Source organism: Pagrus pagrus (genome assembly GCF_965226575.1).
Source record: "Pagrus pagrus genome assembly, chromosome: 6".
NCBI lineage: Eukaryota > Metazoa > Chordata > Actinopteri > Spariformes > Sparidae > Pagrus > Pagrus pagrus.
The window spans coordinates 35244458-35258445 of NC_140190.1; the positions used below are offsets into that span (position 1 = coordinate 35244458).

General features: G+C 42.1%; 1 protein-coding gene across 10 annotated transcripts in view; it reads left to right on the forward strand.

The window, feature by feature from the left end:
- LOC311259134 (epidermal growth factor receptor substrate 15-like 1) overlaps positions 1–13988 on the forward strand; it is a 100699-nt gene that overhangs the window by 519 nt on the left and 86192 nt on the right. For all 10 annotated transcript variants that reach the window (XM_084356032.1, XM_084356025.1, XM_084356026.1 and 7 more), the window contains exons 2-8: positions 851–892; positions 993–1082; positions 5235–5282; positions 6556–6651; positions 6850–6918; positions 7762–7887; positions 8087–8146. In XM_084356032.1, coding sequence (XP_084212158.1) covers positions 851–892; positions 993–1082; positions 5235–5282; positions 6556–6651; positions 6850–6918; positions 7762–7887; positions 8087–8146 — 531 coding nt within the window. The remainder of the gene's footprint in view (positions 1–850; positions 893–992; positions 1083–5234; positions 5283–6555; positions 6652–6849; positions 6919–7761; positions 7888–8086; positions 8147–13988) is intronic.

A 13988-nucleotide genomic window follows, 5' to 3' on the forward strand; every position in this document is an offset into this window, starting at 1 on the left:
CAGTCATCACAATGTATTTTAATTTGACTTGAAACTGTTTCTTAGCTCGCTTTGAAAGCAGCTAGAAATAAGGCAGTGGGCTAGTCGAATAAGGCCTATTGCAGTACCGTTAGGTAGCGGGCTTGTTAGCCTCAGCTGGCTTTAGCTAGCCGTGTAGCTATTTACCTACGATATAACATGCTGTTGACTCAATTACACATTTGAGATAACACGTTGGTTTCTGTACACATTGTGAGGGAGGGACAAGCTGGCCTGGCACTTGTATGTATCACAGCATCAGAAACTGTGATAATGGTCAGTCCTTAAGCTAGCAAATCTGAGCTAGCCTAGCCTGGAATGCCAAGTAGCATTAGTGTGAGGATGGGGCTAACATGCTCGGCAGAAGGCAGGCTACCCAGTAGTCTAACCTCAGCTAACCAGGGCTAAGCTTTGATTAATGATGCTGATGTGAGCTGGCTAACGAGCTAGCCTTCATGTTCACTGGTGCCAAGTTAGTGTGAAGGCTGATGTACAGCCACGGTAGCTGCGCCTGCGCAACAGTCATATAATGTGGCAATGCAGCTGCTTTATGATACCTTTGTTATTGATTGAGAAGAGCAGGGCTCGGGTGCTCTCTCATCAAAACCTTATAATCACTATTGTAGTCTGAGCTGGATGACTCAGTCAGTACTGTTCACACAGAGCTCATTTCAGCTGGTTGAATTCGTGGAGGCAAGTTATGTTAAGTCAGAGGTGAAAATCAGACTGGACAGCTTCCATGTTGTCAGTGCTTGTAGCTGATTGAAGCTCACTTCAGAGAGGAGTGCATGGGTGTCATCACTAGTGCAATAATGTTCTCTTTCCTCTGCAGTTGTCAAGTGGGAACCCTGTATATGAGAACTTGTACAGACAGGTAAGATGATGAGATGATATTACTTATATACTTCGCAAAGACGTGTGAGAGTTTATTATGACGGATGTTAATACGTAAATATGTGTGTGTTTGCTCGCAGGTGGATCCTGGGAATACAGGGAGAGTCGGACCAACAGAAGCTGCTTTGTTTTTAAAAAAGTCTGGACTCCCTGACATCACACTGGGAAAGGTTGGTAGAGTGTAGTGGCTGATGCTTGTGGATCTGACTTGTCTTATTTGTCAGTCTGTACATTGTGTGCTGTCTGCTGTCAGCATTGTTAACACTGCTCTACAGAGTAACCTGTGCAGACCTCACGTGCATAGGACCAGCAAGCAGGATTTTAAAGCTGTATCAGTTTTTTTTATAAGAACAGTATAAAGTGACTTTGTGTTAACTGAAAGGTGTCGCTTTCACAAACCCACAGAGAATAATCACCAACTCTGCAGTCTTGTTACCTATGGCTCATGTAAGAAATCAATTCAATACGTAGATGCAGCAACTCCACAGACATTTAATGACTGTTGTGTTGCTGCTACGTGCTGTCTCAACATCACACTAATGGCTGCATCTACCACGTAGAGCAGCTATGTTGTGTTTCGTTGCGTAACGAAAGGAGTGATTTTCATAGTCCGGCCTCCTCTGCGTGAAAGCACTCCCCCTTCTCCCCGGAGATATCCGAGAGGGGGGTGTTCATCCCTGAGGTGAAGGTCGGTGTGTCCAATGGTAAGATACCAGTGTTTCGCAATGTCGTCGCTCAGAGCTAGACACGCAAATTGCTCTGTTGTTGGTTGTAAAAATCAACATAAGTGCCTATATTCTGTCCCAGCTACAGAAGAGACAGTGGTTGCGTTTCATTTTTAATGACAACGTAGGGCTGGACAATTATGGAAAAAATAATAATCATGATTATTTTGATTGATATTGAAATCATGATTAATAAACACGATTATTCATTCATTTAAAAAAAAAAAAGTGTTTATTGAGCCACCAAAACTCAACTTTAAATATAACTTAATACTTATAACAAAATACTCGGCAGTGGAGACATCTTTTTCAACTTCAGCGCGACATTTATCATACAAAGTGTTTGCGGGATGGCAACACATACCGCTTGTCCAAAGTCTTGACCAGTGTCTTGAACCCTGGGTTGCTAACCGTACTGATGGGGCACATGTCCTTAGCTAGCATGAACGTCACAGCCTGAAGTTGACGCTCTTACACTTTTTTGGGTCTTTTGCTCCGTCAATACTTTGCCATATACCACTTTATGGCTGAACTTTAAAAGGTTAAATAAATTTGTCATGTTGCCCTGGGGTGCGGACACGACGGCGTGACAAACTTTGCAAACAATCTCTTTCTGCTCCACGTCCGACGATTTGAAGCCAAAATGTCTCCAAATGACCGAACTTGTCCTACCTTTCTTTTCAACTAAAGGCTCAGGCTGCTTTTCTGCCATGTTGTCAATCGCTCGCTCCACAATTGATCCACAAACTCACTGCTGCAGCTGCAGGCGACACAGGTGCGTTCACTGTGCTTTTACAGCGCAGTAATTTGCATACACGCCGTGCGGCGGCACATTAATCGTTTTTCTTTGATTACAGTGTTTTCATGATAGTGAGAAGTCAAAATAGAAATCATGATCAAAATTCGATTAATCGTCCAGCCCTACGACAACGTGCAGGCTACGGTTCCTGTAAGTTTGTTTGTGTGTGCTAACCACTTCACATCGGACTGCTTCAGTAATGAGGGTCAGTACAAAGCTGACTTTGCCTCGACACTGACGGAACCCAGCAACTGCACCCGAGCCACAGGTTAGTGTCGCCCGATTTTGATAGTATTTACAGTTGCCTACGAGTATGGTGAAGTCAGCTTGAAATTGGCTAACTAGTTAGCTCCGCTTCGGTCCGCTATGCAGTGGCGTTTGAAGCGAGTTTAATGTTAATAATATTATGGTGGAGCTTGGTTGTCACAGTAAAAAGTCTGGAAACGTGCAGACTGGAGACAGAGACTATGCGAACAGTGTCCAAGAGTTTGGAGACTGTGTTGGAGACAAACACAGCTTTCGCTAGCTGTTTTTAGATGTTACCTGTTGCAGGTCAGTGGGGGATGGGAGCCGGGTGGTTGTGTTGGGGAGTCCTGCTGCAGCCGCAGAGTCCATATTTTTCTGAGCCTCTCCTGGGTCCGATTCTGGGTCAAACTGGTATGGTTGAACGACAGCATCTCGGCGAGCCATAGCGATACATCGTAAACATTAGCGCATGCTACCGCTAGCGTAAGCGGCATCCTCTCCCTGAGAGGGGCGTGTAGCAGGACGGAGCTCATTAGCATTAAAGGTGCAGGCACAGAAACAGCCTGCTCTCAGTAGAGCTCACTTGAGTGACTTTTAGACAGCTGAAATTCAGGACCACGGATGGGTTTGGGGCAATACATTTCGAATACAGTGTTGTTGGACCTCTGACAGCTGTGTGAAATTGATGAAAAACAGTATAATATGGGACCTTTAAAATAGAGTAGCAGTGCTGTGAGTGGGGCTGGATTTGCATGGAGTGTGAGAGAAGACAGCATGGCTTTACAGAAGGAATGGGTTATGAAATGCAACATCAAGCTACATGGATGGAAACATCATGTGTCATCAATTATCCTGTTTGGAAATGTATTGATATATGTTAAAAAATGGCGATACAGCCCAGCCCTGTGTTAGTGGAAGTGCTCTTTATTTCAGACATGTTGAGCCGCTAGCAGCAGGCAGAGGTGAGGACTGGGCTACAGAGGGCTGGTGAAAGTCTCCTCATTTACAGACTTGTAGTCTTCAGCCCCAACACTGATTCAGTGACATCACCTAAGGGCAATTATGCTGCCATGGTAACAGTGGCACATGCAGATGTGGAGGCCAGTAACTCCCTAACTTTTAATTTGTTAGTTTTTGGCCTTTGGCCTACACTTTATAAGAGATTGTGACTGTATATTTTCCCAAGAAGGATTAGTTTATTTCCTTGAAACTTGATGTTAAAGTGTTTGTTTTATTTGCATATAAACTTCAAAGTGGTTATATCACTTCTTCTTCATTTTAATATGATTGAATATGTTTTCATGTGCAGTGATGCTTTTGGTTTAGAGGCAGTTCTTCTAACTGGTGTCTTAGTGATGTGTGTGTATGTGTGTTTGTCTGCATATACTTTCTGATTGCTTCGCTTGAGATGTAGAAGTTCTTTGAATTGAATTTAACAGAATTTTGATGAGATTTTTTTCTGACCATGTACAATGAGTAATGTTGTTTTTGCAATTTAAGAGTAGATAGTTAAAGTTGTCTATGTGTGTGAGATGAAGCCGGGTTCTTTGGATGTAATTACTTGTGTAATCCAAAGCTGGACCATGCTTTTATTTCTATATCAAGTGTATGTTTCAGGCTAAGCCAACTGGACTTGTCTAGTAAGTAGGAGCACAAGTTAGAACTGAAGCTAACTGTGTCCTGAGTTCATATCCACAGACTCATTTTTTAAAAATGGTTTTAACTTGACTGTGGCTGTGCTCTGCATCACATTAATCCAGTGCTCATGCTGCTGTCAATTACGAGTAACACACAAACCTGTACTGCATCAGTAGCCTGTGCGTTATTTCTTCCTGATGCTTTCATTTAAGATTCATCTGCTTTGTTGAGAAAATGTAACCGTGCTTGTCAGTTCAAATATTACAGGATCATTAATCCAGTGGAGTCCTCAGAGTCCTGAGTTCTGACTGTCAGTTCAAAGACAGATTGATACAATCTTGGGAAGTCGGAGTCTGATATGATGAAGTTATTTTAAACAGAGAAAAGATGGATTAAAGAGAGTGCCTAACCAATGTCTGTCAGTGGCTGTCAGTCAGTCGGTCGGTCGGTTGGTCGGTTGGGTTACTGGTAGATATCCAATATCACACCGCCTACTAAGATGTTACTCTGCTAGCTACTCACTAGCTACCGATTAATTGTGGCTTCATATGATGGTTGGAGTAAGCTTGTCACCCCAAATCACATTTGATTGAATTCAAGAATTCTGAGTTCAAGTGGAGTCTAAAAAATATTCTTATATCTTACAGGAATAGAAAAGGCAGGCATTTTGATATAGAAATAGAATAAATACGATGTTTGACATTTATTATGTATGAGAGAAAAATGAGCAATTTACAAAGGGACATAAGCACGGTGCTAAATTAGCACCCGCCATCAGCCAAATGCTGTGACTACAGACACACTGGTAGAGTTCACATTTTATAAAGTTAATTTCCCACCCTGGACACAAGATCATTTGGGACTTTTCATGTCACTGTGTTTGTAATGCTGTGTGTTTGTTTGTCTTGTTTCAGATCTGGGATTTGGCCGATCCCGATGGCAAAGGGTACCTGGACAAACAGGTAGGGAACAGATCATTTCTCATCCAGTGCTTTGATGATGTGCTGAATGCCTTTTAGAAAGAAAAGGGAAAATGACACCTTGCCAGTGTTTCTCATACGTTAGACTGAAACAGCCCAGGCAGATAAAATCTCAATTCCATCTTTTTATTCAATGAGGAATGGACCAGTGGTGGCCTAAAATTTAGAGAAGTGAGCTTGTACCTGGAAGGTCGCCGGTTCAATCCCCTTGACTTGTGGATGTGATCAGGGCTGAAAGAAAGAAAGAAACAAACAAACCCTGAAGCATACCCATACAGTACGGAGAACTCTGGAGCTAAAGAGTTTTCTCTCTTGAACATATTTTGAAAATATGAAATGTATTTTATTTTTGACATGTTCATCAAAAAGTAGAGTTAAAGTCTGTTTTTTGGTTCTTTAATGTATTAAGCAAATTTAATAAATATTGTAATATGTTACTAGTTATTGATTTTTTTCAAAGTCATGTTGACATATACATGTTTTTTTTGAGTAGTTATTTGTTTTCAGTAGTTTATTACTGAACCCACCTGTCACATTGCATGCTGCCCACCATCACCTGTAAATCCTCAACCTGACCCCAGTTGTAATAATGCCTCAAAATTGGCTGATGCCAGCTTGTTCAGCTCAGGTAAAAACAAGTGGAAAGCAGCAATCATAAACTTCTGCAGGCATAGATAGGGACTATTTTTATTTGGTTCAATTTTATTATTTTTCTCATTTCTTAATAATAATACTGTATGACAAGGGTTGTTTGTCTTTGGGGGGCTACCTCAGTGTTAGAGCATGTTTAATCTGGCAGTTACATGTGTTTTACATCATCTGATCAGTGTCCAGCTCTCAATCCGTCAGTTCACATCAACATGTGTCTGTGTGGCCACTTGTGATCAGATCTCACTTCCTCTCTCTATATCACTGGGACACACAGGCACAATGTTTGTTATACAAAAGCAGAAAGAGCTTCATGTAGAACATTTGCTGAATTTAAAGGGCCCAAATAATGAAGAATTTGTCAGAGACAGCATGTCACAAAGTTTATAAAGTTTCTCCTAACTCAACAACTCACTAAATTTAGACTTTTTGGGAAGGAAATATTTGAATATCGCAGGTACTAATTGAATGGTGTATTGAGTTGATAACAGTGAGTTCATGAACATCTGCTGCTTACCTTGGCAGGTAATAGAGCCCAAACATGACATTTCCAGGTGTAAACAGTGGCGAGAGACTTGATGGTAACACTGAGTGTTTTCTCTCTCAGGGCTTTTATGTAGCGCTGCGGCTGGTGGCCTGTGCACAGAGTGGTCAGGAAGTCAGTCTGTCCAGCCTCAGCCTCACAGTCCCTCCTCCCAAGTTTGTGAGTATGACATCATCATTTAATCCACGTATTCTGTGTATAATAATGGACTTCCAGTCTTTTTGGGTATCATTATTACACTCATTTTCATGTTCATCTAATTGTTACTGTGTGATCACATCTTGTATCAAAGCTCAGTAAGACAGAAGATGTGACTGTTCAATGCTTTGACAGCCATCTTTGTTTGTTTCATTTCAGAAGGACACCAGCAGTCCGTCTCTAAGCAGCACAGCTTCTGCCCCAAGCGAATTACACTGGGCTGTCAGGGTGTGTTTAATCACACACACACACACACACACACACACACACACACACACACACACACACACACACACACACACACACACACACACGCATTATAAAAGTGTTTCCCATTGACCCAGAAAGAGTCCTATTTATTTCTATGCTTTATGTGCATTTTGTTTCTGGGATGTCCGTCTTTCCCATTCTTGTGAACACAGTATCTCAACAAACTTGCACATAAATAGACGTACAGCAGTAGCCCATAATAACCTCATTGGTTCTGTTGATATTGGTCTTCAGGTGATGATTGTTGCACCATGTGATGAAGCTCTCTCTCAGCCCTCTGTCCTCCTAGTGAGTCTCTAAGTGAAGACAGCATGTTTCTACTTTGAAATTATTCACTGGACTCATACATGTCAATACAGTGATAACTTCAAATGGGTGTCAACTGCAGCTTAATTGGTGCCTGAAGGCGTATAACCCTGAGGAGTTAATTCTAGCTGATAGTCCCAAAGAGCATTTAAAAAAAAAATTTGACTATTGAAATATTGCGTATTGACTGGATATTCCCAGATAACGTTAGTCATAAATATCCATTCTTTATTCAAGTATCATAATATGTACTCCCCTTTTTCAGAGTTTCATGACAACATATTATTTTCCTCACAGACATATTGGTATATGTCTCGTAGGAAGCACTAATTAGTTTGTTTTTACAATGTTTTTGACTCTCAAAAATCTGCCATTGTTCAGGCTCTAATATTGCTGTTTAATAAACCATTCTGTGAATAAGCAAGTAAGTCGCAAGACAAGGTCAGATCTTTACTGAGGTTTTTTTTAGATAACTCATGTGTGTTTCCCTTGTAGCCTGAGGAGAAGAGTAAATTTGATGGAATCTTTGAGAGTTTGGCTCCAGTTAATGGTCTGCTGTCTGGAGAGAAGGTCAAACCAGTCCTGATCAACTCCAAGCTACCTCTGGATGTCCTTGGAAAGGTATTTACTTCTCAAGCTATTACTCAAGCAAAACCAAAATGTGTTGTTGTCTCATTAATCAGAATATAGCATGACTGTCATGGTGGCTAGTAGAACCTTTGTTCACATGTTCCATATTGAGCATTGAGTTGTTGAAGAACAGGTTGGCTACTCTTTGAATTATGCTGAACTATCTCATCATGTTTTTTCCTGCTGTTAGGTCTGGGACCTGAGTGACATAGATAAAGATGGTCATCTGGACAAAGATGAGTTTGCAGTGGTGAGTGTTGTCTTCTTCTTTGCCGCTATATTTACTTTGATTCTATATAGAATCTTTCATGATATCCACTCAATGGCTCCTTCATCAGCCTAAAGGTGCACAGTTGGAGTGAGGTTTGTGGAGCCGATTGGAGCACACTGAACGCGATGACCTCTCTCATTAACAGAGCTGCTTCTCACTGTAGGTTTTTTGTTTTTTACACCAGCCTCTGTTAGCTCTTGAGACTGTGTGTGTGTGAAAGTCTCAGGACATCTCTGAGATTTTCAAACCACCTCGTCTGAATCACTTTGATCACTTCACTTCTCTGTTTGGTTTAAAACTGAACTTTTTGACAATGTCTGCGTGCTTTTATGCTTTAGGTTTCTGCCACATGAGTGACTGATTATGTGCATTAAGCAGTGTGCAATGTGCAAGCAGGTGTACAGGTATACTAAATGAGTACACTCAGTAGGGGTGTAACAATACATGTATTCGTATTGAATTGTTTCGGTACAGGACGTTTGGTTCGGTACAGGGCTGTGCACGGGTGAGTTTCCAGAACAGAGGTTGCTGTGTTTATATTCTGCCTGCAGCTACACGTGCAGCCCGTTTACATCATGGCTAACGCTAGCGCGAAACCAGAGCTTGAAGACCCTCCCTTGTCGCTTAAGTCTCCTGCTTGGGAACACTTCGGCTTCCTGGTTAAATATTGCAACGGAGAAAGACGAGTCCAGCATGGCGCAGTTCCGCCGAACAGCTGGAGAAACGAAACCGAAACAATTCCCGTGATGATTACATAATCACACACGACTGCAGTTATACGTGTTATAAACACAACAACACGAAGTGTTCCCGACTGAAGGATTAGAGGAAGAGCGCGTATTTGTCTCTTTTTTAAGGTTTTTGTGCTTGTATCAACACGGAGTGTTTTATTTTGAAAATCAACCGGATGTATTGTTGTTTCGTGTCGGACTTCCTGTTTGCTCTGTGCTAAATTCGGCTGAATTTCTGTGTTGTGCCGCGGCACTTGAAACGGCACCACCCAAGTGTGAATATCACTGCTACAGGAAAAAAAATTACCTTAGTGCAAACGCAGCTGACTTTGGCAATCAAGCAGCCTCTCCCTAGCAACTCAGCCCGTATGAACAACACACCAGAGCACACCTGGCAGAGGGACTTAAAGAGACAGTGAAAATTATTTATTTAACTTATTACCAGGCAGCACTTTACAACAGTATTCTATTTTTTTATTTTATTTTCATATTTTGTATAATGTTACAATAAATTGTTGGTTTACAAAAGTTCCGAATAAACAACAAGCAAATTTATGTTTTGCATTTTGTTCCCGTACTGTACCGAAAATGAACCGAACCGTGACCTCAAAACCGAGGTACGTATCGAACCGTGATTTTTGTGTATTGTTACACCCCTAACACTCAGTGTATTTTCCTAAATGAAGTAAGGACTGAGTGATATGGACAAAACTTCTTATCTTGGTAATTCCAGGCTAATGGCGATGCACGACATACACTGATCAGCCACAATATTAAAACCACCTACTTAATATTGTGCAGCCAAAACAGCTCTGACCTGTCAAGGCACAGTCACAAGACCTCTGGGGTGTCCTGTGCCACCGGGACATTTGTAGTGGATCCTTTGGGTCCTGTATGGTGGGAGGTGGGGCCTCCATGGATCAGACTTATTCCGGCATTATCCACAGATGCTCGATCAGATTGGGATCTGGGGGATTTGGAGGCAAGGTCATCCCCTTGGACTCTTTGTTGTGTTCTTCAAGCCACTCTTGAGCAGTTTTTGTGGTGTATCAGGGCACACTGACCTGCTGGGTGGTCACTGCTATCTTGGAGTACCGTTGCAGAGAGGGGTGTATTTGGGCCACAACAAAGTTTCGATGGGTGGTGTGTGTCACACAGCATCCACATAAATACCAGGACCCAAGGTTTCCCAGCAGAACATTGCTTTGTAACAAGATGATCAATGATGCTCACATCACCTGTCAGAGCTTTTAATGTTGTGGCTGATCAGTGTACATCTCTGTATTTACATTAAGTGGGCTCAATTTTTAGTTGAAAGTCAAAGTCACATTTGAGATGTCACAAGCCATTATTTTTTAAAACAGACTTTGATCAAAACGCAGAGGCAGGGTTTTCTCCCGTTTGAAAATATACAGCTGCTCAACATGTAAGGTGAATAGCAGAGCTGTATGTTAACTTTTTAAGCTACAGCGGTTTAAAGGTTTGTAGCACAGGCCACAAAACTGAAGCACGAATAGAAGTATAAAGTCCATTGTAGTTTGTTACAATTCAGATCCTTTGTGGGGGAGTTAAAAAGTCGTTTTCAATGGCCTGCCACACAAATCTAGTCCTGAACAAATATTTTTAAATATCTGTACTTATGTAGGCTATTAATCTGATGTATGCACACAGCATGAAGAGAGAGAGGGGCGGAGGGAGACACTGTGTCCACGTTATATACATCTTGTATAACACCTGTAGCCCTCATCCAGGTGCTGTCTCACTGTCACACAGCAAACTACAACTACCAAGAACAATAACCATGCGTTATGATTCACTTCCCTTACCTGACTCGATCAAGCGCCTCTGTCCAAAACATGCAGCACAGTGCTGTATTGCACGTGTGCTACAGAAGAAAGGCAATATTTAGGGCAACTTCACCCTATAACGACATAAACAGTATTGTCTAAAACCGTACCTCCCTTGAAAATACAGTGGAGGAAATAATTATTTGATCCGTCACTGATTTTGTAAGTTCGCCCACTGACAAAGAAATGAACGGTCTATAATTTTAATGGTAGGTTTTAGGGCTGCAGCTATTGAATATTTTTAGAATCGAGTATTCTATCGATTATCCCATCAATTAATCGAGTAATCTAATAAAAAATAATTTTGCATTATTAAACAACAATACCAAATTAAAACTGCAAGCAGTGATGAACGGGCCCTCGCCCCCCCACGTACGTCGGGCTGTGGCGCCGTCGGGCTGTGGTGCCGTCGAAGGCCGCGCGGCCAGATGTGTGCTTGCCTGTTGCCTGTCGAAATTTCCTACCTAAATGGGATACATGTCACACAATACACAACAGTGACATCTTCAATGACTTCCACTGGGTGGCGCTATAGATATGACACAGTATTGATGCAGAGACATATTCAGGGTGAGCCCCTCTACATGTGTGAGCAATTTGATGCAGATGGGCAATTGTATGTTGAAGTTATAAGGACTTCCTGCGTGATGGCGAAGGAAAATGACGGCATGGCCACGCCCACCAGGCGCAACGCAGGTTGTTGAAGGTCTAAGGATGCTACTGAGTGAATGTGAAGTCTGTAGTGTTAAATATGTAGGAAAAGATAGTGAAACTACAAGCCATAGAACTTGGGTCCGTACAGAATGGGAAAAGCCATAAGGGGGTCATTGAAATTGACCTCACTGCCACGCCCACCAGGAATAACATAGGCGAAAGCTTTTCCCAACAGATCATCATCAAGGCATGAGGATGAGGCGTAGTGAATGTGAAGTCTGTGCCGTTAAATCTGTAGGACGAGTTAGTTAATGTATGAGGCTTAGAAATGGGTTCCTACAGAATGGGAACAGCCATAAGGGGTCACCGCACTGCCACGCCCAACAGGTATATCATAGACGAAAGCTTTTCACAAGGTGTCATCATGAAGGTCTGAAAATGATATGTAGTGAGTGTGAAGTCTGTGGCGTTAAATCTGTAGGCCCAGTTACATAAAGTATGAAGCGAAAACATGACAAAAAATGAATGGGAAAACCCATAAGGGGGGCGTTAGGGGGCGCTACTGAGCTGTTGTGCTGTGCATGAGGGCAGTTGTTGTATCAAATTAACGTACTCATGGGCAAGAAGCTACGGGCCAAATTTGGTGAGTCTGCGAACATCCTAAAGTCCCGAAAAATGCGTCGGAAAAATGAAAATTGCCGCACGCCATTCAAGATGGCCAACTTCCTGTTGCGGCAAAAATTCCGACAAAAATAATTCCAGCCTAAATCCTTGAGACCCATGACTCCTGTAAATTTCAAGACGATCCGAGAAAAGTTTGCGGGGACAAATCGACGTTAGGTGGCGCTATGGAGCCCCCTGACCATACCAACCCCCAATCATTTTGAATTATCAAAATTTTCATCACCTTTGACGTATGTTCCAAGTTTGGTGAGTTTTGGGGTATGTTAAAGCCACCAAAAATGCGATCTCGTGCAAGGAATAAAAATAATAATAATAATCCTTACAGATACAATAGGTCCTCGCACGAGATTCGTGCTCGGGCCCTAATAATCCTAGCAGATACAATAGGTCCTCGCACGAGATTCGTGCTCGGGCCCTAATAATAAACAATCCTTACAGATACAATAGGTCCTTGCACGAGATTCGTGCTCGGGCCCTAATAATCCTAGCAGATACAATAGGTCTTCGCACGAGATTTGTGCTCGGGCCCTAATAATGCATAACAAAAATGACAGGCCTGTTAAATAGACCAAACAATTGGCTTTTATTCCTGAAAAAAACATACAGGTATTTATTCCAACTATTCCTAACACCGGGAGTAAGGGTATGTGTTTGCTTGTGTGTGCACGCGTGCCTGAGGGAGAGTGAGAGAGACGAGCTGAGTGTGTGTGTGTGTATGTGTGTGTGTGTGTGTGTGTGTGTGTGTGTGTGTGTGTGTGTGTGTGGAAAGGAGTTATTTAGTGTAGGCTATTACTCTCTTGCAGTTTAACACAAATTAGTTTCCACATCTTAACATGATATCTAGTAGTGCTGCACGATTTGATGAAAATATGCGATTGTGATTATTGTGGACTATATTGCGATTTGCGATTACGATATTATAAATGAATGGTGTCATGAGATACAGATACAAGATACAGATAATTAAAATGAATAAATAAACAAAGAAAGAGCAAACAGTACATAAGTAAAGGAGTGTAGAAAACAATATTTAACTTACCAATGGCAAGATGGAGTCTATGGCCAAAACAGTGGAATCTTTGCCAGTCATTAAGCTCCACAGCCTTTATGATGTTACTAGCGTTGTCTGTAGTTATGGTAACCTGACATTCCTCACACAGCCCCCACGCTGCAAAAGCCTCCGTCAGACCTGATGCGATGTTCTCTCCTGTGTGGTCCTGGGGAAAATACGATGTTTGCAGGCACCGGCTTTTTAGCTCAAAGTCATCCTCAATAAAGTGGACGGTCAAGCTTAGATAGGGTTCCATGGTCCTGCTTGACCACAAGTCTGTTGTTGTAGCCATTTCCATTTCAACCTCAATCCGGCATTTGTTGTAGAGCTCGAGGATGGCGGTGTGGGAGAAAAAGTTCCACGAGGGTAGCTGATATCTCCTGTCCAGCGTGCGGATCATTTTTGAAATCCCTCCTTATTAACTGTATAAATTGGCACCATGTCTCGTGCCAAATAGTGTGTTATGGAGTCAGTGATTTCCTTGTGTCTTTTCGAGGTATTTTCGTATGGTGTGACACTTGCAAATGTATCCGTAATTGTGCGTTGTTGTGGTCGTTTCAGGCTTTTTTCAGTTGTATCTTTCACGTTACTTTGTTGGGCTTTCATTTGAATGCATTCTTCGTATTTTTCTTTGTGGTGTTTCAAGTGTTGATATAGATTGGTCGTATTGCCGCGGGACGTAGTGACTTTAGCTTTGCATGTTTTACACAGCACATCTTGCTGTTCAGTGTCGTCGTACCTGAATCCAAAGTATTGCCATATAATAGAAGTTGCATTTTTTTTCGCCACCAACTGAGCTTGTCCCTCCTCAAGTTCCTCTTCCATGTCGGCTGCTCTGCTCTGCTGAAAGCCGG